At 49.0% G+C, this 23,605-nt stretch overlaps 1 protein-coding gene across 1 annotated transcript; it reads right to left on the bottom strand.

Annotated features, from left to right (window-relative positions):
• Nucleotides 1-2,040: 2,040 nt before the first annotated feature.
• LOC112427474 (ubiquitin-ribosomal protein eS31 fusion protein-like) lies at nucleotides 2,041-16,072 on the bottom strand. The gene is made up of 3 exons (XM_071086178.1): nucleotides 15,769-16,072; nucleotides 2,589-2,844; nucleotides 2,041-2,281 (listed from the first exon to the last, which is right to left on the bottom strand). The coding sequence occupies exons 1-3, from the start codon at nucleotides 16,070-16,072 to the stop codon at nucleotides 2,041-2,043; spliced, it is 801 nt and encodes a 266-aa protein (XP_070942279.1).
• Between the last annotated feature and the right edge of the window lie 7,533 nt (nucleotides 16,073-23,605).

The following is a 23,605-nucleotide window of genomic DNA, read 5'->3' as shown; positions in this document are numbered from 1 at the left end:
AAAATCATGGTTTATGGCTGGTGGCTCATGTCTGTAATCCCAGCACTTTGGGAGGCCGAGGCAGGCGGATCATTTGAGGTCAGGAATTTGAGACCAACCTGGCCAACATGATGGAATCCTGTCTCCATTAGACATACAAAAATTAACTGGGCGTGGTGGTGTGTGCCTGTAATCCCAGCTACTTGGGAGGCTGAGGGAGGAGAATCACTTGAACCGGGAGGCAGAGGTTGCAGCGAGCTGAGATCACACCCCTGTGCTCCATCCTGGATGACTAGCTTGGGCAACATAGCAAGACTCCATCTCAAAAACAAAGAAAGAAAAATCATGGTTTGGCCTGGCGCGGTGGCTCACGCCTGTAATCTCAGCACTTTGGGAGGCCGAGGCGGGCGGATCACAAGGTCAGGAGATCAAGACTATCCTGGCTAACAGGGTGAAGCCCCGTCTCTACTAAAAATACAAAAAATTAGGCAGGGGTGGTGGCGGGCGCCTGTAGTCCCAGCTACTCAGGAGGCTGAGGCAGGAGAATGGCGTGAACCCGGGAGGCAGAGCTTGCAGTGAGCCAAGATTGTGCCACTGCACTCCAGCCTGGGCGACAGAGCGAGACTCCATCTCAAAAAAAAAAAAAAAAAAAATCATGGTTTATTCCATCAATGGCATCACCTACAACAGAAGTTGGAAAGCCATTGCCCATGGGCCCAGGTCCAGCTTATGTTTCTTCTTGAACCACCCATGAGCTAGGAACGGTTATTACATTTTTGTTTGTTCTCTGTCTCCAATACAATGGGATTTTTTTGTGGTAAAATACACATAACATACAATTTATCGTTATAACTTTTTTTTTTTTTTGAGTCAGAGTCTTGCTCTGTCGCCCAGGCTGGAGTGCAATGGTGCGATCTCGGCTCACTACAAGCTCTGCCTCCCGGGTTCACGCTATTCTCCTGCCTCAGCCTCCCGAGTAGCTGAGACTACAGGCGCCCACCACCACGCCCAGCTAATTTTTTGTATTTTTTTTTTTTTTAGTAGAGATGGGGTTTCACCGTGTTAGCCAGGATGGTCTCGATCTCCTGACCTTGTGATCCGTCTGCCTCAGCCTCCCAAAGTGCTAGGATTACAGGCTTGAGCCGCCATGCCCGGCCTTTTTTTATTTTTGAAACAGGGTCTTGCTTTGTTGCCCAAGCTAGTCTCAGACTCCTGGCTTCAAGTAATCCTCCCACCTTGGACTCCCCAGTAGCTAAGGCTACAGGTATGCACCATCTTGTTCCATTGTAACCATTGCTTTTGTTTGTTTCTTTGTTTCAGAGTCTCACTCTGTTGTCCAGGCTGGAGTACAGTGGCTTGATCTTGGCTCACTGCAACCTCCACCTCCCAGGTTCAAACAATTCTCCTGCCTCAGCCTCCCAAGTAGCTGGAATTACAGGCATGCACCACCACACCCAGCTAATTTTTTGTATTTTTAGTAGAGATGGGATTTCACCATGTTGGCCAGGCTGGTCTCAAACTCCCGACCTCAAGTGATCTGCCCACCTCAGCCTCCCAAAGTGCCAGGATTACAAGTGTGAGCCACCATGCCCGGCCTATTTTAACCATTTTTCAGTGCACAATTCTGTGGCAATAAGCACATTCATGTTGTTGGGTAGCCACCACCGCCATCCATCTCCAGAACTTTCTCCTCTTTCCAAATTGAAACTCCATCCCCATGAAACACTCACTCCCTATCCCCTTTCCCAGCCCCTGGCTCCCTCCGTCCTACTTTCTGTCTCTATGGATCTGACGACTCTAGGGACCTCCTAGGACTGGAATCACATAGTGTTTGTCCTTTTGTATCTGCTTATTTCACTGAGCATAATATCCCCAAGGTTCATCCATGCTGTAGCCTGAGTCAGAACTGTTTTCCTTTTCATGGCTGCATCATATTCCCTTGTGTGGATGAACCACGTTGTGTTTATCCATTCACCCATCGATGGACACGGGTTGCTTTCTGGCTTTTGTTTCGTTTTTCGTTTGTTTGCTTTTGTTCATATCTTTTGTTAATTCATACAGTTACTTGTCTTCTGGTTTGCTGAAGCAGTAAGTCAGACAACATTTGCCACAATCATGTCTGTCAAAGTGGCTTGCCATAAACACTCCAGCACCACATTCATTAGAAGGGCACCCTGGACAAAGGGCACCCTGGAAAAGGCCACTAATTTTGTCATTCTCATCCACCTTATAATATTTCAGGACAGCCAGCTTCACCTTCTTTCTCTTGTGCTTATTCTTCTTGCATGTAAGACTTCTTCTTCTGGCCGGGCGCAGTGGCTCATGCCTGTAATCCCAGCTCTTTGGGAGGCCGAAGCAGGTGGATCACGAGGTCAGGAGTTCGAGACCAGCCTGGCCAACATAGTGAAACCCCATCTCTACTAAAAATACAAAAATTAGCTGGGCATGGTGGCGCGTGCCTGTAATCCCAGCTACTCGGGAGGCTGAGGCAGGAGAATTGCTTGAACCGGGACCTGCGAGGCAGAGGTTGCAGTGAGCCAAGATGGCACCACTACACTCCAGCCTGAGCTACAGAGCGAGACTCAGTAAAAAAAAAAAAAAAAAAAGACTTCTTCCTTTCCTCAGCACCACCACGAATTCTCAACACAAGAGGAGACTCCTTTTGAATGTTGTAGTCAGACAAAGTACATCCATCTTCCAGTTGTTTACCAGTAAAGATCAGTCTTTGCTGATTAGGAGGAATTCCTTCCTTACCCCGGATCTTGGCCCTTCCATCTTCTACCGTATCCGAGGGTTCAGCCTCGAGGGTGATGGTCTTCCCTGTAAGGGTTCTCAGGAAAAATCTGCATTTTGGTGGCGGCTCCACTGCAGACAGCGGATCAAAAAGGTTTTGGGGTTTTGTTTTGTTTTTTGTTTTTTGGAGACGGAGTTGTGCTCTCATCACCCAGGCTGAAGTACAAGTGGCACGATCTTGGCTCCCTGCAACCTCCGACTCCCAGGTTCAAGCAATTCTCCTGCCTCAGCCTCCCGAGTAGCCGGGATTACAGGCACCCACCACCACACCTGGGTAATTTTTTTTTTTTTTTTCCAGTAGAGATGGGGTTTCGCCATGTTGGCCAGGCTGGTCTCAAACTCTTGACCTCAGGTGATCTGCCCGCCTCGGCCTCCCAAAGTCCTGGGATTACAGGCATGAGTCAGTGTGCCTGGCCTGCTTCTGCCTTTTGGCTATTGTGAATAATGCTGCTATGAACATAGATGTGCAAATATCTGTTTGCAGTTCCTGCTTTCAATTCTGGGCATATGCCCAGGAGTAGTACTGCCTGATCATATGGCAATTCTATGTTTAACTTTTTGAGGCACTGCCAATTTTCATATTTTTAAACCATAGGGAAAAAAAGTTTGTTTTTTTTTTTTTTTTTTTTTTAAAGACAAAATCTGGGCCGGGCGCGGTGGCTCATGCCTGTAATCCCAGCACTTTGGGAGGCCTAGACGGGCAGATCACGAGGTAAGGAGATCGGGACCATCCTGGCTAACACCGTGAAACCCTGTCTCTACTAAAAAAAAAAATACAAAAAAAATTAGCTGGGCGTGGTGGTGGGCGCCTGTAGTCCCAGCTCCTCAGGAGGCTGAGGCAGGAGAAAGGTGTGAACCCGGGAGGCAGAGCTTGCCGTGAGCCGAGATCGCGCCACTGCACTCCAGCCTGGGTGACAGAGCGAGACTCCGTCTCAAAATAATAATAATAACAATAACAATAATAATAAATGAAACACAAACAAAACTAACTTATGCTGTTGGAAATGAGGATGGAAGTGTCTGGGGAATCAGAGACAGTGGTGATAAAAGAGTACCAGGAAGGCCCCTGGTGAGGGGGGAGTTCTATAAAAATTTTGAGCTGTAACTCTCATTTGCACAATTTTCTCTATGTATTTATATATCAGTCAACATGATGCACGTATATTAAATCCCTGTATAAATACAAGGGTGCACACAGGTTCAAAGTTCAGGCAATATTTATTGAGCAACTACTATGTTCCACATACTGTGTTAAACACCGTGCATACAGTAGGAAGCAGAGGGATGCTGCCCTTCCCCGGGATGAGTTGGGCCTTGACAGTCAGGGGAAGGCAGATACCAACAGAACAGCAATAAAAAGGCCGGGTGCTAGGCCGGGCACGGTGGCTCATGCTTGTAATCCCAGCCCTTTGGGAGGCTGAGGCAGGCGGATCACCTGAGCTCGGGAGTTCAAGACCAGCCTGACCAACATGGAGAGACCCCGTCTCTACTAAAAATACAAAATCAGCCAGGCGTGGTGGCGCACCAGGTGGGTAGCTGTAATCCCAGTTACTCGGGACGCTGAGGCAGGAGAATTGCTTGAACCCGGGAGGTGGAGATTGTGGTGAGCCAAGGTCACGCCATTGCTTTCCAGCCTGGGCAACAAAAGCAAAACTCCATCTCAAAAAAAAAAAAAAAAAAGTCCAGGCGCTGTGGCTCACACCTGTAATCCCAGTGCTTTAGAAGACCGAGGTGGGTGGATTGGTTGAGCCCAGGAATTCAAGACCAGCCTGGCCAACACAGTGAGACCCCCTTCTGTACAAAACATAAGAAAACATTAGGCAGGCATGGTGGTGCCTTTCCGTAGTACCAGCTACTCAGGAGGCTGAGGCAGAAGGACCGCTTGAGTCCAGGAGTTGGAGGCTGCAGTGAGCTATGATTGCACCACTGCATTCCAGCCTGGACAACAGAGCAAGACCCCATCTCTAAAAAAAAACAAAAAACAAAAAAACAAGAACAAACACCAATAGAATGCTCAATCAGCCATCAGCCTCAAGGACCACTCCATCTCCCAAGGAGAGGAACCCATTTCCATGAGAACCTCTGACCTAACAATCAGCCCCACATAGGGGAATCCAGAAAGTATTTTGGGGGGAGGAAAAGATGTCTGAGGGGAGGGTGGAGGATGCATAAGGGTTAAACAGGAGAGGCAGTTAGGGAGGGCCTTCTGGGTGGAGGGAGAGGACTGTGTGTTCCAAGGCCCCGAGGCAGAATGGAGTGTGTGCATTTAGAGGAACTGAAAGCAAATTTGTGGGACGGGGAATCTGGGGGGGAAAAGTGAATTCCACAGGCTGCCTGTCTCTTCTGGTCCTAGCAGGAACTTTCAAGTCCATTTTTGTCCCGATATTTCTGCATGCTCAAGTCCCAGCTCATCCTGCCTCCTTGAAGACATGACCTCTATCTCTTCTTGAGCTACTCTTTGACACACCCTGGACAAAGGGTAGCTTGGAAAGAGACAGAAACCATGTTATTGCCAGGTGCAGTGGCTCACGCCTGTCATCCTTGTGCTTTGGGAGGCTGAGACAGGAGGATCGCTTGAGGCCAGGAGCTCGAGACCAGCCTGGACAACATAACAAGACCCCGTCTCTACAAAGATAAAAGGGGAAAAGCCAGGCTCAGTGGTTCACGCCTGTAATCCTAGCAGTTTGGGAGGCCAAGGTGGGCAGATCACCTGAGGTCAGAAGTTCAAGACCGGCCTGGCCAACACAGTGAAACCTCGTCTCTACTAAAAATACAAAAATTAGATGGGTGTGGTGGCGGGCACCTGTAATCCCAGCTACTCGGGAGACTGAGGCAGGAAAATTGCTTGAACCCAGGAGGTGGAGGTTTCAGTGAGCTGAGATTGTAACACTGCACTCCAGCCTGGGTGACAGAGTGAGCCTCGGTCTAAATAAATAAATAAATAAATATTGAGGAAAAAAATTAGCTGGGTGTGGTGGTCCATGCTGGTAGTCCCAGCTACTTAGGAGGCTGGGGTGTGAGGATCACTTGAGCCCAGAACGGCTGAGACTGCAGTAGGCATCACTGCACTCCAGCCTGGACAACAAAGCAAGATCCCGTCTCAAAAAAAAAGAAAAAGAAAAATCATTTTTTGAGAGCTCTGATTTTCAAATCCTTTGGTCTCAGAACTCTTTGGGTAAAACCTTTTGAGGGACACAAAAGAAGTGGGCAGCTGTGATTACAGATTGAGGAGAAAGCAGAAAGCAGGCTAGACGTGGAACCCCTGGGGTTCCCTAGGAACCCAGTTTGAAAATTCTTGGTTCGGTAGCAGGAAAAGGCAATATGTCCCTTAATTCTCCTCTAAAACATAAAATCCTTTAACTTCCTCTGATTTCTACCAGTAAAACTGAGCTCTACTGACCTCAATTTTGTACCTAATGCTATCTAATAAAATCCCAGGAACACTGATTTTTGATAAATCCATTTTGTTGATGTGTAGTTTACATACAGTAGAATGTACCTATCTTGTGTGTTTGGTTTGATGCATTGTTTTTCTTTTTCAACTTTAAAAATTTTTTTTTGAGACCGGGTCTCACTCTGTTGCCCAGGCTGGCGTGAAGTGACACAATCTCGGTTCACTGCAACCTTCGCCTCCCGGGTTCAAGCGATTCTCCTGCCTCATCCTCCTGAGTCTCTGGGACCACAGGCATGCGCCACTACACCCAGCTAATTTTTGTATTTTTAGTAGAGACAGGTTTTCGCCATGTTGGCCAGGCTGGTCTCGAACTCTCCATCTCAAGTAATCCACCCACTTCGGCCTCCCAAAGTGCTGGAACCACAGGCACACACCACCACACCCGACTAATTTTTGTATTTTTCGTAGAGATGGGGTTTCATCATGTTGCCCAGGTTGATCTCAAGTTCCTGGCCTCAAGTGATCCGCCTGCCTCGGCCTCCCAAAGTGCTGGAATTACAGGCATGAGCCACCACGCCCAGCCCTCTTTATCAATTTTTATTTTTTATTATTATTATTTTTATTTTTCAAGACAGAATCTCTCTCTGTTGCCCAAGCTGGAGTGCAGAGGTGTGATCTCGGCTCACTGCAACCTCCAACTCCCGAGTTCAAGCGATTCTCATGCCTCAGCCTCTCAAGTAGCTGGGATTACAGGCGCCCGCCACCACACCCAGCTAATTTTTGTATTTTTAGTAGAGACAGGGTTTCACCGTGTTGCCCAGGCTGATCTCAAACTCCTGGCCTCAAAGCGATCTGCCCGCCTTGGCCTCCCAAAGTGCTGGGATTACAGGTGACAGCCGCTGCGCCCGGGACCCTCTTTATCAACTTTTATTTTAGATTCAGGGATACCTGTGCCAGTTTCCTACCTGAGTATATTGCATGATGCTGAGGTTTGCGGTATGAACGATGCTGTCACCGAGATGGTGAGCACAGTACTCAACAATTAGTTTTTCAACCCTCATGCCCCTTTTTCTCACCCCTCCCTGGTAATCCCCAGTGTCCATTATTGCTGCCTTTATGTCCATGAGTACCTGAAGTTTAGATCCCACTTATAAGTGAGAACCGGCAGTCTTTGGTCTGCTGTTACTGAGTTCGATGCATTTTGACAAATGTGTCTACGTGCCTGCTGTACGTTTTGTTTTTCCCAAGAATTGTTTTCTAAAAATCAGGCTTGATTGAGGTGGCATTTATATGCACTAAAATTCTGCACACAGTCTTGTAACCACCACCACCAAATACGTACTTATTTATTTCTTATTATTTTTTAGAGATGCCGTCTTACTCTGTCTCCATCTCCCACGCTGGAGTGCAGTGGTGCCATCAGAGCTCGCTGCATCCTCCAGCTCCTGGGTTCAAGCGATCCTCCTGCCTCAGCCTCCTGAGTAGCTGGGACTACAGGCACCCACCGCCACCCCCAGTTAATTCAAAAAATTGATTCTTCTTTGTAGAGACAGGGTCTCATAGGTTGCCAGGATCCTTGCTTTTTGACCTCCCAAAGTGCAGAGATTACAGGCTAATTACCACTAATGCCGGGCCAAATACTTGTAATTTAAATTATAGCTAGGCTGGGCGTGGTGGCTCACGCCTGTAACCCGGCACTTTGGGAGGCCAAGGGGGGAGGTTCATCTGAGGTCAGGAGTTCCAGACCAGCCTGGCCAACATGGTGAAACCCCGTCTCAATTAAATATACAAAAATTAGCCGGACATTGTGGCGGATGCCTGTAATCCCAGCTAATCAGGAGCTGAGACAGTAGAATTGCTTGAACCCAGGAGGCAGAGGTTGCAGTGAGCCAAGATTGCACCATTGCACTCCAGCCTGGGCAACAAGAGCGAAACTCCATCTCAAAAAATAATAATAAAATAAATCATAGTTGGAAAAAAGGGGTTTCCTAAAGACCCAAAGGAAATGACCTCTTTGTTCCCTGAAGTCACAGAGAGGATTTTTCTGCCCCGCCCCACAACCAGTTTTCCTTGTGAAAATCCGTAACTGCTACCAGCTTGTTCTCCTCTCTGTCACTATACATCTGTCCTGGAAGCCTTATTTGAACAAAGAATTCTTGTATCACTCGGACGCCTAGAAACTGTTGCCGTTCTGTGAAAACGACCACCAGAGGAAATCCATGCTTCTCATTGGTTGCCTTAAAAAGATGGTAACTTGTTGCCCTGGTGACAATTTGCAATGACAGGTGGCTCTGCCAAATCAGAGAACAACCACACTTGCTTCCCCTTCTGGGTGAAGGATGGCAAATAAAAGTAAAAGCCTCGGCAGCTGTCAGGCCTCTTTACCAAAGAGCTGGAAAGCACTCCCTGGCCCCGTGTATGCAAACACTTCCCATCTACAAATGATCCAGCTTTGGAGTGGGAGTCTAGGCGGCTGCCAGGACCACCGCTTGGCAGAGGACAGGCTGGGGGCTCTGGCCTGACCTCCTGGGGCCAGGCTGTGACTTGGAGCAAGAGATAGCAAGAACCTTGAGGCAGTGAACATCAAAAGAGATTTCCAGGGCTAAACACCCTCAGTTTTTTCTTCCTCTGGCTCACTGCAACCTCCACCTCCCGCGTTCAAGCGATTCTCATGCCTCAGCCTCCCGAGTAGCTGGGATTACAGGTGTGTGCCACCGTGCCCAGCTAATTTTTGTATTTTTAGTAGGGACGGGGTTTCACCCTGTTGGCCAGGCCAGTCTCGAACTCCTGAGCTCAAGTGATCTGCCTGCCTCAGCCTCCCAAAATGCTGGGATTACAGACGCCAGGCCAAGTATCTTAGTTTAAAAGGTTACAAAGAATATAGATGTGGAAAAAATAAAAGCTTCTTTGCATTACTACTTTCCTGCAAGACATAAGGGGGAGTGGCTTATGAAATAACTCACACCCCCACTAATTGAGGAACTCTAGATAAAAGGGAAGGTGCTGTCGGGCCATCTGGCCACGGTTTCCTGGAATAAAATTGAGCCACCCACCTCCACAAACCCCCAACCTCCAGCATGTACCTCAGGAGTACTCACGCTCCACCTCCCCCTGTGATCGCAACAGCCCTACGCAACATTAGAGGGGAAAACCCACGCTAGGGAAGGCGGGGCCATGGACAAAAGGTCACCAGGGCCCGGCACAGTGGCTCATGCTTATAATTCCAGCTCCTTGGGAGGTCAAGGTGGGAGGATCCACTGAGCTCAAGAGTTCGAGTTCAGCCTGGGCAACACAGAAAAATCCCCGTCTTTACAAAAACTTTTTAAAAAATTAGCTGGGTGTGGTGGCATGCCCATGTAATCCCAGCCACTACTTAGGAGGCTGAAGGGGGAGGATCTATTGCTTCAGCCTGGGAGTTTGTGGCTGTAGTGAGCTATGATTGCACCACTGCACTCCAGCCTAAGTGACAGACAGAGACTCTCAAAAAAAAAAAAAAAAAAAAAAAAAAAAAGGCAGGGCACGGTGGCTCATGTCTATAATCCCAGCACTTTGGGAGGCCAACGCGGGCGGATCACCTGACGTCAGGAGTTCGAGACCAACTTGGCCAACATGGTGAACCCCCGTCTCTACTAAAAATACAAAACTTAGCTGGGCGTGATGGTGGGCACCTGTAATCCCAGCTACTCAAGAGGCTGTGGTGGGAGAATTGCTTGAATCTGGGAGGTGGAGGTTGCAGTGAGCTGAGATTGTGCCACTGCACTCCAGCCTGAGTGACAGAGTAAGACTCTGTCTCAAAAAAAAAAAAAAAAAGTGGGGCGCATTGGTGGCTCACACCTATAGTCCCAGCACTTTAGGAAGCTGAGGCAGGAGGATCGCTTGAGGCCAGAAATTCAAAAACAGCCTGGGCAATATAGCAAGACCCCATCTCTATGAAAAAAAAAGAAGTCACCTAGCTAGTCTAGATTTCAGAGCCAGAATTTGTCTAATGCCATTGTCTTTACTTTCTGTCTTTTTTTTTTTTTTTTTGAGACAGAGTCTCACTCTGTCACTCAGGCTGCAGGGCAGTGGGACAATCTCAGCTCACCGCAACCTCTGCCTCGCAGGCTCAAGTGATTCTCCTGCCTCAGCCTCCTGAGTAGCTGGGATTACAGACATCTGCCACCATTCCCAGCTAATTTTTGTATCTTTAGTAGAGGTGAGGTTTCACGTCTTTGGTCAGGCTGGTCTCCAACTCCTGAGCTCAGGTGATCCGCCCACCTCGGCCTCCCAAAGTGCTGGGATTAGAGTTGTGAGCCACCGCACCTGGCCTGCTCTTCATTCTCTTTTCAGAACTGTCCCAGCTGCCAACAGAGACAGAAACTGAGTCATCTCAGAAGGGGATGAAGGAGGTTGACGGTGGGTGGACTACTTGATTAGGAGTTCGAGATTCACCTAGGCAACATGGCAAAAGCCTGTCTCTGCTACAAATACAAAAATGAGCTGGGCGTGGTGGTGCATGCCTGTAATGCCAGCTGCTTGGGAGGCTGAGGCAGGAGAATCACTTGAACTCGGAAGGCAGAGGTTGCAGTGAGCTGAGATCGTGCCACTGCACTCCAACCAGGGCAACAGGGCGAGACTCTGCCTCAAAGAAAAAAAAGGAAAGGCCTGGTGCGGTGACTCGTGCCTGTAATCCCAGCACTTTGGGAGGCCAAGGCAGGCGGATCATGAGGTCAGGAGATCGAGACCATCCTGACTAACATGGTGAAACCCCGTCTCTACTAAAGATACAAAACATTTGCCAGGCGTGGTGGCGGGCACCTGTAAATTAGCTGGGCGTGGTGGTGCACGCCTGTAATCCCAGCTACTCGGGAGGCTGAGGTAGGAGAATGGCATGAACCCGGGAGGCGGAGCTTGCAGTGAGCTGAGGTCGCGCCACTGCACTCCAACCTAGGCAACAGAGCAAGACTCCGTCTCAAAAGAAAAAAAAAAAAGAAGAAGAAGAAGAAAAAAAAAGAAGGAAATGAAGGACACCCAAAATGGAGCCTCCATATGCCAGGACTTTGTTATCCAGCCCTGGAGACCTCATCTCTGATCACACCAGAGCGGAACCTTCCCATTCTCAGGGCCATTTCCTTACCCAGAAACCTTTTCACAGTGTTCTTGGCAGCAGCTGTTGGTCAACTGTGTTTTAAGGTTTTTGAGCAACTTTACAGAAAAGAAAAAGGGAAGCTCCCCTCAATGTCTGGGTCTCCCTCCGGGTGGCCTCTCTTTGGTACCTTACTCATTTCCACGAGATTTCCTTGCCTCATTGACTTACATCACCTCCTTTTCCTGTCTGGGGCCAGGACCCGCCTCTGAAGAACTCCAGCACTGGTTCCTTTGTCCCTGATTTCTCTGTCAGGACCACTGGCTTCACCATCCCACCACCACTGCTGCTGGACCAGCCTGCAGCTTTAATTTCCCTGGACCTCATGTTTTTGTTCTTTGTGGTTTTTTTGGAGATGAGGTCTTGCTCTGTCACCCAGGCTGGAGTGCAGTGGTGCAATCACACCTCATTGCAGCCTCCACCTCCCAGACTCAAGTGATCCTCCTGCCTCAGCCTCACGAGCAACTGGGTGTGCACCACTAGGTGCAGCTACATTTTTTGTAGAGGCAGGGGTCTTGCTATATTGCCCAGGCTGGCCTCAAACTCCCAGCTTTAAATGATCCTTTCACCTCAGCCTCCCTGAATGCTGGTATTACCAGCATGAGCCACTGCACCAGTCCTCTCATGTATTTTAATTAATTAATTAATTAATTGACTTATTTTGAGATGCAGTCTTGCTGTATCGCCCAGGCTGGAGTGCAGTGGTGTGATCTCGGCCCACTACAACCTTCACCCCCGCGGGGTTCAAGTGATTCTCCTGCCTCAGCCTCCCGAGTAGGTGGGATTACAGGCGTGCGCTACCATGCCTGGCTAATTTTTTTTTTTTTTTTTTTTTTTTTGAGACGGAGTCTCACTCTGTCGCCCAGGCTGGAGTGCAGTGGCCGGACCTCAGCTCACTGCAAGCTCCGCCTCCCGGGTTCATGCCATTCTGCTGCCTCAGCCTCCCGAGTAGCTGGGACTACAGGCACCCACCACCTCGCCCGGCTAGTTTTTTGTATTTTTTTTAGTAGAGACGGGGTTTCACCGTGTTAGCCAGGATGGTCTCGATCTCCCGACCTCGTGATCCGCCCGTCTCGGCCTCCCAAAGTGCTGGGATTACAGGCTTGAGCCACCGCGCCCGGCCTAATTTTTTTTAGTAGTGATGAGGTTTCACCATGTTGGCCAGGCTGGTCTCGAACTCCTGACCTCAGGTGATCCACCGCCCCCCACTCGGCCTCCCAAAATGCTGGGATTACAGGCGTGAGCCACCGCACCTGGCCTCCCTCATGTATTTTTAAGTGGAACAGGTTCAAGACCACAAATATTTTCCTCTCACTATTTCAATGAGTTTCTATTCTAGAATCTCCTGCACACCACAGGAAGGAGAACTCTTACCCTGTAATGCACATAAATACACGAGATCACCACTGTTCTCGCCCAGTAATCGGAATCGTTAATGATAATAATTAGTAATAAGTTTATTTTTACTATATCTAATGGATTAGATAATAATTATTATGGCAATCATTCCTGGGTGTGTAGGGTCCAGCCCCACAAGTTCGGTGGGTTTTTCTTTTTTTCTTTTTTTTTTTTTTGAGACAGAATCTCGCTCTGCCGCTGGGGCTGGAGTGCAGTGGCCAGATCTCAGCTCACTACAAGCTCCGCCTCCCGGGTTTACGCCATTCTCCTGCCTCAGCCTCCCGAGTAGCTGGGACTACAGGCGCCGCCACCTCGCCCGGCTAGTTTTTTGTATTTTTAGTAGAGACGGGGTTTCACCGTGTTAGCCAGGATGGTCTCTATCTCCTGACCTCGTGACCCGCCCCTCTCAGCCTCCCAAAGTGCTGGGATTACAGGCTTGAGCCACCACGCCCGGCCGTTCGGTGGGTTTTTCTCCCCGTGTGTGGAGATGAGAGATTGTAGGAATAAAGACACAAGACAAAAAGATAAAGGAAAAGACAGCTGGGCCCGGGGGACCTCTACCACCAAGACGCGGAGACCGGTAGCGGCCCCGAATGCCAGGCTGCGCTGATATTTATTGGATACAAGACAAAGGGAGCCATCTCCAATGATAGGTAAGATCACGTGTCCACTGGAAAGCGGGTCCTTCCCCGCCTGGCAGCCGAGGCAGAGAGAAAGAGAGGAGGCAGAGAGAAACAGTTTACGCCATTATTTCTGCATATCAGAGACTTTTAGTACTTTCACTAATTTGCTACTGCTATTTAAAAGGCAGAGCCAGGTGTACAGGATGGCTGAGCCGTTAGATCCTGTGGCACAAATTGCTGAAGTGGGAATTGGGGTGGAGGTTGAATGGATTGGACTGCCAAAGCTCCCGTCTCGCCAGACGTCGGGGGCTGGGAGTTGGGGAATGCCACATTGTTTAGAGGGGCCTAGGGTCAGCCCCTCATCCCGTTTCCCTGATTCTTAAAAGGCCATGAAGGATTACCATCAATATCAAATCTTGAATGGCAGTGAGCAGCCCAGTGAAATCCCTTTGGGCATCGTGGACATAAAGTAGAAGGTGGGGCTTTTGGTTGCTGAAAAATTTGTTGTTGTTGTGTTATGCCCAGACCGTTTGTTCCCCAAAGAAGACCACCAGAGTCCAGAGTCAAAGCCAAGCGGCAAGGATCTTTACTAGAAGTTCAAACTTGGTCCCTCCATTCCACAGCATACAAGAGGGCCCCGAACAATGCGAGTGCTTGCTTTTTATAGCCCGATGTAAACAGGATATGTAAAGTTACAGGGGAACAAGGTAATTCTGTCAGTTACAGCATTACAATTGGTTAATATTATACATTTAGCATTTTTTATTGGTTCCCGCTGCGTCCTTATCGTACATTTCCCAGGTGGTGTTTTTCTGAAGTTTGAAAGAAATATGGAGGAATGTGTTTGTGCTGGGCTCAGGAAGTTGGGAGACATATGGGGGATGTGTCTCATTCCTTTCAGTTGTTGTTGTTGTTGTTGTAGTAGTATAGAATGGCGACCTGTACACTGGGGGCAATCTCTTTTTATATGTCGTTTCTGGCCGCATATAAAGCATTGGCCAGAGAATTGCCCAGGCATTCGAACAGAGGCCATAGCTTGTGCCATAATCATTGCTGTATGCAGAGTTCCTCCCACCCCTTCACAGGCTTTAATGTAGGAGGTGAGCATATCACCACCCGGTGGAATTTTGCCTTTGACAGGGGAAATGGCCGCCTGACAATCTGGATTTACTTGTTCATAAGCCGTGAGTTCTACAATGAGTCGTTGGCCGTGGCTATCAGGGATAGCCTTTCTGCCGCGTCTTGGAGACGAGCAATAATGTCTGGGTAGGGTTCGTGTTGTCCCTGTCTGACAGCCGTGAAAGATGGGCATGCTTTACCATCATCTTGAATCTTGTCCCAAGTATCTAAGCAACATTTTCGCAGTTGTTTGATAACCTCATCATTTGGTATAGTCTGGTATTGAATTGCAGCCCACTGACCCATTCCCAGTAATTGGTCAGCCGCAACATTAACAGGAGGATTGGAGCCCTGATTAAGATGAATGCGTTCCTGGACAGCATCAGCCCACCAAGTCCTGAATTGTAAATATTGAGATTTAGACAAGACTGACTTTGCTAAAATTTCCCAGTCATAGGGCAAGGCACCAAACGTTTATCCTTTGTCAGGGCTTTTTATGTGGAACGGACAAAAGGATAGTTGGTGCCATCTTGTTTTACTGAGTCCTTGAAATCTTTGAGGAATTTAAAAAAAAAAACTTTCCCAAGTAGCAGGGTGTATCTGAACCTGACCTGGATGTATGGGGTCGGGTTGAACTACCGCCCGAACAGCTGGAATACCAGGTACTGGGTGTGTCCCAGCGGCAGGCAATTGTGAAGCCTGATTATTTCCCTGAGCAGCCTGATTGTCGGGCTGAGGGGCTTGATTATCAGCCTTTTGATCTTGAAGAGTTGCAGGGTCAGCTGCCTGTTGAGCAGGATCAACAATGGGCTGTGGGTGATTTTGTGCTGCTGAGGTGGCAGGTACTGGAGGTCGTAAAATTACAGGAAATTGCCAGGCTTTGGGATCCCTGTATTCCCTTGCCTGAGCTATAGCCCTCATAAGTGGAGTGTCATTCTCAGGGATGTATGTAACTTGTTGCCTATGAGTGGCAATCGTAGTGTTGGTAACAGTAGTAGTGACCAGACCAGGAGCAGAAAAAAGGTGAGAATTTTGAATAGAGGGAGAGTTGAGAAGCTGAAAGCCAGGATGAGACCAGATTACCTGCTGAACAGGTCTTTTATGGGCCTGAAAGCCAGGCTGCCACGACAACTGTGGACCAGGCTTCAAGGGAGCCTGTGACTGTAACTGAGTCTGAGTAGAAGGATAAGAGCCAGGCCTCAAGGGAACCTGTGACTCTAGCTGAGTCTGATTAGGAGGAAAATAACCAGGTTTCAAGGGAGCCTGTGACTCTAGCCGAGTCTGAGTAGTAGGAAAGGAACCAGGCTGTGGAGGGATAGGGTTGAAAGTCTCGTTACCAGGCCAAGAATTGAAAGCCTCCTCTATGGACTGTTCAGATATCGGAGCCTCTGTACTGGGCTGCATGGAAACATAATTTATAGCCTCATTTTCAGGCTGCCTGATCTCATCCGCTGTCTCCATAGCAGCAGCATTGAGAGGGTGAGGAGAAGCAGGAGGATCTGGCCACAATGGCTGTTGATATGTTTCAGCTGAGTTTTGCTGGTTGGGGGAAATAAGCTCATTCAGGTCAGCTAAAAGATCATCATAAAGCAACAACGGGGTTGCGGTAGCCTCTGGCGTAGGTGGCGGCGGCGGTGGCATGTCAGACTGGAAGTCCGCCTGTGAAATTATGGTTTCAATTTGTGTAGTATCCTCAGGGGAAAGAGAACTGAGCACTTCCTCAACCTTGTCAGAGGAGAGGAAAGAGGGATCAGTCTCCGTTTTGTCCTCTTGAGTCTGTAAGGAGTCTAAGACAGAGTGAACTGAAGTCCAGACTGACCAAATGGTGGGTGGAATAAAATGTCCCCCTTCATGGGCAATTTTGAATTGTTGGCCAATCTTGTCCCAATCTTTAAGTTCCAAAGTTCTCTCAGTCGGAAATCAAGGGCAAAGAAGATCTACAACCTCAAATAATTCAATTAACTTTTCAGTAGAAACTTTAACCCCTCCTTCTTTAGAAGAGGTGTTATAAAATTTAAATAAGCCGAGTACTTAGTATGGCCTGTCCCATGGTGTCCCCAGAATACTCTGAGCTCAAGCTTACCACCAAGTTTATTGACCACAATCTTCAGGAATCTCTCGTCGAAATCCTCCGCTGAATCCCGCACTCAGGGTGCAACTTCACACTGCGAGGGAGTGCCCCACGTTGGGCGCCATATGTAGGGTCCAGCCCCATGAGGTGAGTGGGTTTTTCTCCCTGTGGGCGGAGACAAGAGATTGTAGAAATAAAGACACAAGACAAAAAGATAAAAGAAAAGACAGCTGAGCCCAGGGGACCTCTACCACCAAGACACGGAGACCGATAGTGGCCCCAAATGCCAGGCTGCGCTGATATTTATTGGATACAAGACAAAGGGACAGGGTAAGGAGTGTGAGCCATCTCCAATGATAGGTAAGGTCACATGGGTCACATGTCCACTGGATAGGGGGCCCTTCCCTGCCTGGCAGCCGAGGCAGAGAGAAAGAGAGGAGAGAGAGAGAGATGGCTTATGTAATTATTTCCGCATATCAGAGACTTTTAGTACTTTCACTAATTTGCTACTGCTATTTAAAAGGCAGAGCCAGGTGTACAGGATGGAACATGAAGGCAGACTAGGAGTGTGACCACTGAAGCACAACATCACAGGGAGATGGTTAGGCCTCTGCATAACTGCAGGCTGGCCTTACTGATGTCAGGCCCTCCACAAGAGGTGGAGGAGTAGAGTCTTCTCTAAACTCCCCTGGGGAGAGGGAGACTCCCTTTCCTGGTCTGCTAAGTAGCGGGTGTTTTTCCTTGACACTGATGCTACCGCTAGACCATGGTCCGCTTGGCAACAGGTGTCTTCCCAGATGCTGGCATTACCGCTAGACCAAGGAGCCCTCTGGTGACTCTGCCTGGGCGTGACAGAAGGCTCACACTCTTTTTTTTTTTTTTTTTTTTTTTTTTTTTTTGAGACGGAGTCTCGCTCTGCCACCCAGGTTGGAGTGCAGTGGCCGGATCTCGGCTCACTGCAAGCTCCACCTCCCGGGTTCACGCCATTCTCCTGCCTCAGCCTCCCGAGTAGCTGGGACTACAGGCACCCGCCACCTCGCCTGGCTAGTTTTTTGTATTTTTTTTAGTAGAGACGGGGTTTCACTGTGTTAGCCAGGATGGTCTCGATCTCCTGATCTTGTGATCCGCCCGCCTCGGCCTCCCAAAGTGCTGGGATTACAGGCTTGAGCCACCACGCCCGGCCAAGCCTCACACTCTTGTCTTCTGGTCACTTCTCACTATGTCCCCTCAACTCCCATCTCTGTATGGCCTGGTTTTTCCTAAGTTATAATTTTAGAGCTAGGATTATTATAATATTAGAATAAAAAGTAATTGCTACAAACTAATGATTAATGATATTCATATATAATCATATGTATGATCTATATCTAGTATAACTATTCTTATTTTATATATTTTATTATACTGGAACAGCTCGTGCCCTCCAGCTCTTGCCTCCGCACCTGGGTAGCTTGCTGCCCCCATGGGTGTTTCCTAGATGCTTCCAATGGAGCCACACATGACCCTCAGGGCTGTGCCCATTCCAGGCTCTTCCTCTGAGCTCATGTGACCACTTGCCTCAAGGCATTCCACAAATAATACATAAGTCAGTGTATCACGTAATCACTTTCTGTACAAACCAACTAGTTCCTGAGGGAAGCAGAAAGTTTTTTCAGAAGAACCACAGCTAATTCCAGTAGAAGGAATGATAAAGTTGGACATAATCCTCAAGAGAGTAATGAATCAAAAACGGATGGCTGGGGCCAGGCGTGGTGGCTCACGCCTGTAATCCCAGAACTTTAGGAGGATGAGGTAGGTGGATCTTTTGAGGTCAGGAGTTCAAGACCAGCTTGGTCAACATGGTGAGACCCCCTCTCTACTAAAAATGCAAAAATAGCCCAGCGTGGTGACATATGCTTGTAGTCCCAGCTTCTGGGGAGGCTGAGGCAGGAGAATTTGCTTGAACCCTGGAGGTGGAGGTTGCAGTGAGCCAAGATTGCATCACTGCACTCTAGCCTGGGCAACAAGAGTGAAACTCCATCTCAAAAACAAAAAAAAAACAACAACAACAAAAATTGATGGCTGCTAACAACTTTCTTTTCTTTTCTTTTCTTTTTTATTTATGAGACAGGGTCTCACTCTATTGCCCAGGCTGGAGTGCAGTGCCGAGATCATAACTCAGTGCAGCCTCAACCTCCTGGATTCAAGCGATCCTCCCACCTCAGCCTCCCAAGTAGCTGGGACTACAAGCAATTGCTGCCACATCTGGTTAATTCTTTTATTTTGTTTTATTTTATTTTATTCTATTTATTGAGACAGAGTCTTACTCTGTTGCCCAGGCTGGAATGCAATGGCATGATCTCAGCTCACTGCAACCTCTGCCTCCTGGGTTCAAGTGATTCTCCTGCCTCAGCTTCCTGAGTAGCTGGGATTACAGGTGTGTGCCACCACACCTGGTTAATTTTTGTATTTTTAGTAGAGACAGAGTTTCACCATGTTGACCAGGCTGGTCTTGAACTCCTGACCTCAAGTGATCTGCCCATCTCAGCCTCCCAAAGTGCTGGGATTGCAGGTATGAGCCACCATGACCGGCCTTTATTTTATTTTTAGTAGAGACAGGGTTTTGCTATGTTGCCCAGGCTGCTCTCAAACTCCTGGGCCTAAGCGATCCTCCTGCCTTGGCCTCCCAAAGTGCTGGGAACTACAGGCGTGAGCCACTGGGCCCGGCTCCTGCTAACATCTTTATGTGGGCAGTTACTGGAGACCCGGGACATTCCCCAAACCCACCTATCAGTTGTAGTGACATGACATTATGGACCACCTGATGGGATGTACCAGGAAGTACCTGGCCCCACCAGCACGATATTGTTCTGGCTACAACTGACCCTTATTCCAATAGAGCATGTGGCTCTAACCCATTTATAGGGTAAACATCGGGGCAGGGATGGGGAGAGAGGAAGCAACCTGCCAAATCCAGAATGAGAATCATTCCTCAGTACCAGAAAAGAACCAGAAAGAAAGCACCCTAAGTAGGGATACCACAAGGAAGTAAAGCAGGGGCCTCTCTGAGCTGGGGAAAGGAAGGAGGAAGTACAATAGCTTGCAAGGCACAGCATTGCAGGTGATGGGAACAGCAGGTGCAAAGGTTCTGGGGCAGGGACAGTGTGGTGTATTTGAGGAACAGCAGCCAGGTTCACCATGAGGTGGGAAATGGACTTGGGGGAAGGATCTCATAGGATTTTTTTTTTTTTTTTTTTTTTTAATTGAGACAGGGTTTCACTCTTGTTGCTCAGGCTGCAGTGCAGTGGCATGATGGCTCACTGCAACCTCCACCTTCCGGTTTCAAGCGATTCTCCTGCCTCAGCCTCCCGAGTAGCTGGGATTACAGTCACCTGCCACCACACCCGGCTAATTTTTGTATTTTTAGTAGAGAGGGGGTTTCACCACGTTGGCTAGACTGGTCTTGAACTCCTGACCTCATGATCCGCCCGCCTTGGCCTCCCAAAGTGCTGGGATTACAGATGTGAGCCACCGCGCCCGGCCCCCAACCGTTTTTTTTGTTTGTTTGTTTTTTAAACACAACACTTTGCCACCTAGGCTGGAGTGCAGAGGCACGATCATAGCTCACTGCAGCCTCGAACTCCTGGGCTCCAGCGATCCTCACAGGAGGGTTTTGAGGATCTGCATAACGCATGCAGAGGGAACTTGATTTCGTGCTCGTTAAGACCTGATATTGTCAGCTGCTACCGCCCACGGGGGTATATAAATATTTGTAGACTCAATATTTGCCTTTAGTGTGAAGATATTGCATCATCTGAGTATAAGTAAGGGTCAGAGGCAGAGGCGGTTTAAGCAACAGACTTTTGTCTCCGCTGAGAACCACGAAATAACCCCTGACCTACTTCCCCGTCGTCTCTAATTAGGGTCACCTCATCTCCAGTTACAGAGGCGGAAGATCAAAGAAACCGGGAAATTGCGCCGCAGCGCCCCCTGGCGCTCGCAGGGCGTGCTTACACAAGCCCGTCCCGGAGCGAAGCTGCGGTTTCCCAGGAAGTTGAGTTTAAATGTTTTCCTTTTTATTTTTTCTTAACCTAGAAAAGATTATTTATTGTGTCAAGTAACTACCCAGTTAGGCATGGATAAATTTTTATTTTTTATTGAAATAAGTACTGGCCGGGCGCGGTGGCTCACGCCTGTAATCCCAACATTTTGGGAGGCCAAAGCGGGTGGATCACGAGGTCAGGAAATCGAGACCATTCTGGCCAACATGGTGAAACCCCATCTCTACTAAAAACACAGAAATTAGCTGGGCGTAGTGGCGCGCGCCTGTAGTCCCAGCTACTCGGGAGGCTGAGGCAGGAGAATCACTTGAACCCAGGAGGCGCAGGTTGCAGTGAGCCAAGATCGTACCACTGCACTCCAGCCTGGCGACAGAGGGAGACTCCATCTCAAAAATAAAATATAAAATAAAATAAAATAAAGTGAGTATTGTAGACATTGGCTGGGCGCAGTGGCTCACGCCTGTAATTCCAGCACTTTGGGAGGCCGAGGCAGAGGATCACTTGAAGCCCAGGAGTTTGAGACCAGCCTGGTCAACATGGCAAAACCCCATCTCTACTAAAAGTGTAAAAATTAGCTGGGCATGGTGTCGCACGCCTGTGATTCCAGCTTTTGGGGAGGCTGAGGCAGGAGAATCACTTGAACCCAAGAGGCAGAGGTTACAGTGAGTAGAGATCGCACCACTGCGCTCCAGCCTGGGCGACAGAGTGAAACTGTCTCAAAAATACATATATTTAGGATTTCACTTTTGTTGCCCACACTGGCCTCAAACTCCTGGCCTCAAGTGATCCTCCCACCTCACCGTCCCAAAGTGCTGGGATTGCAGGCGTGAGCCACCGTGCCCGACCTTGAGCTTAAGTTTTAAACATTAAAACTACCTCCCTCCCACTCCTTGCACCTCCCGTAAGTTAAAACGCGTCCCTGCTGAGGCCTTGCAAAGGCATATCCAGGGCGGGCGGACCCCAGGGTTCCACAGCCGACCCACTTTCTTCCCCACACCTCATCCCCTTCACAGCTCTGCTCATCCATCTCCCTGCCCTGGTGGGAGATTCGGATAAATCCTAATCGTGGAACTGCTGAATCAGAGGGGGCTGCATTCTCCTCAGTCCCCACCCGCAAATTGTGTGTGCAGTTTTTCTGGGACGAGCGTCCTTAGATTTCCCTGAATTCTCCAAAGGATCTATGACCTCAAAATCAGGAGAGACGCCGGGCGCGGTGGCTCACGCCTGTCATCCCAGTACTTTGAGAGGCTAAGGTGGGCAGATTGCGTGGGCCCAGGAGACCAGCCTGGGCAACATAGCCAGACCCGGTCTCTACAAAAAAATTAAAAGATGAACTGGGCTTGTTGACACGCACTCATGGCCCCAGCTACTCAGGAAGCTGAGGTGGGAGGATTGCTTGAGCCCAGGCAGTGAGAGAGGCTCTACCTCTGAAGTGGCTGCTTCCTCACCCAATGCCCCCTCCCCAGGCACCCACTCCAGCAGCGAGAATTTCACCGCCAGCATGCGATGTGGGTCCCTACCTGTCCCAACTCAGACCCTGTCTATGATGTCCTATGGCCTCAGCAGGGACCAAAATCCTCACCATGACCTGTGTGGCTCCACGTGGTTCTCAGATTGGGTTGCAGGTCAGTACCCTCCCCTTCAGCTCCTCAGGGGCCTCTGGTATTCCCTGGCCTTGGCTTCTGCTCTGCCCTCCCCTCCCTTCCCTTCGCCCTCTTCATTTTCATTCTCTATGCAAATGCTGCCTCCTCTAGGAAGCCTTCCAAGATTGCCCCCAGACTGGGTGGATTAGTTGTGATATGGGCTCCCACAGCCCCTTTTGCCTCGGATTACTCACATGGCTGGCTGTATATCTGTGCCCCAGAAAGGTTTCTTTTCCTTTCTTTTCTTTCTTTCTTTTTTTTTATGATAGGGTCTCACTTTGCCACCCAGGCTGGAGTGCAGTGGCATGATCATAGCTCATTGCAGTCTCAACCTCCTGGGCTCAAGCAATCCTTCAACCTGAGTGTCCTGAGCAGCTGGGACTACAGGCAGGCGCATGTCACCAGGTACCTGACTACTTTTTCTTATTTTTTTGTAGAGATGGGGTCTTGCTGTGTTGCCCAGGCTGGTCTTAAACTCCTAGCCTCAAGTGATCTCCCACCTCAGCCTCCTGAGTAAATTGGACCCCAGGTGCGAGACACCATGCCCAGCTAATTTAAAAAAATGTTTTTGTAGAGACAGGATCTTGTTATGCTGCCCAGGCTAGTCTCAAACTCCTGGGCCCGAGTGATCCTCCCACCTGGGCCTCCCAAAGCACTGGGATGATAGGTGTTTAAGCTACCTCGCCTGGCCTCTCCTGCTCTATTGGCGCTGTGAGATTCACACCTCACTTGAGTGCTATGAGCTGAACTGTGTCCTCTCCACAAATGTCTGTGCTAAAGTCCTGCCCCGCAACTGCCTCAGAAAGTGACTATACTTGGAGATAGTATCTTTAAAGAAATAATTAAGTAAAAACGAGGTCATATGCGTGGGCCCTAATCCAACATGACCAATTTCCTTGTAAGAAGAGCAGATTAGGACACAGACATGCACGGGGGCGGGGGGAGGAGACTGTGTGAGCACACGGGGAAAAGACAGCTGTCTACAAGGAAAGGAGAGAAACCTCATAAGGAGTCACCCCTGTGGACATCTTCATCTTGGACTTCCAGTCTCTAGAAACATAAGACTATAAATTTGTTTGTTTGTTTTGAGACAGAGTCTTGCTCTCTTGCACAGGCTGGAGTGCGGAGGCACGATCTCGGCTCACTACAACCTCCACCTCCTGAATTCAAGCGATTCTCCGCCTCAGCCTCCCAAGTAGCTGGGACCACAGGTGTGTGCCACCACACCTGGCTAATTTTTTGTATTTCTAGTAGAGACAAGGTTTCACCATGTTGGCCAGGCTGGTCTCGAACTCCTGACCTCAGGTGATCCACCCACCTTGGCCTTCCAAAGTGCTGGGATTATAGTTTTGTTGTTGAAATGGAGGTCTCGCTCTGTCACCCAAGGCTGGAGTGCACTGGCATGATCTTGGCTCACTGC

This window comes from Macaca nemestrina, chromosome 20 (assembly GCF_043159975.1).
Source record: "Macaca nemestrina isolate mMacNem1 chromosome 20, mMacNem.hap1, whole genome shotgun sequence".
NCBI lineage: Eukaryota > Metazoa > Chordata > Mammalia > Primates > Cercopithecidae > Macaca > Macaca nemestrina.
This window is presented reverse-complemented; position numbering and strand designations above follow the sequence as displayed.

Bases quoted from the DNA above. Each gene is read 5' to 3' on its own strand.
- LOC112427474 (XM_071086178.1), bottom strand. From the start codon at position 16,072: ATGCCACCGCCGCCGCCACCTACGCCAGAGGCTACCGCAACCCCGTTG. The intron at 2,845-15,768 runs GTAACGAGACTT...CGCTGTCTGCAG, and splicing joins GGCTTTCAATTCTTGGCCTG to TGGAGCCGCCACCAAAATGC. The intron at 2,282-2,588 runs GTCTTTTTTTTT...GCGCCCGGCCAG, and splicing joins GGTGCTGAGGAAAGGAAGAA to AAGAAGAAGTCTTACATGCA.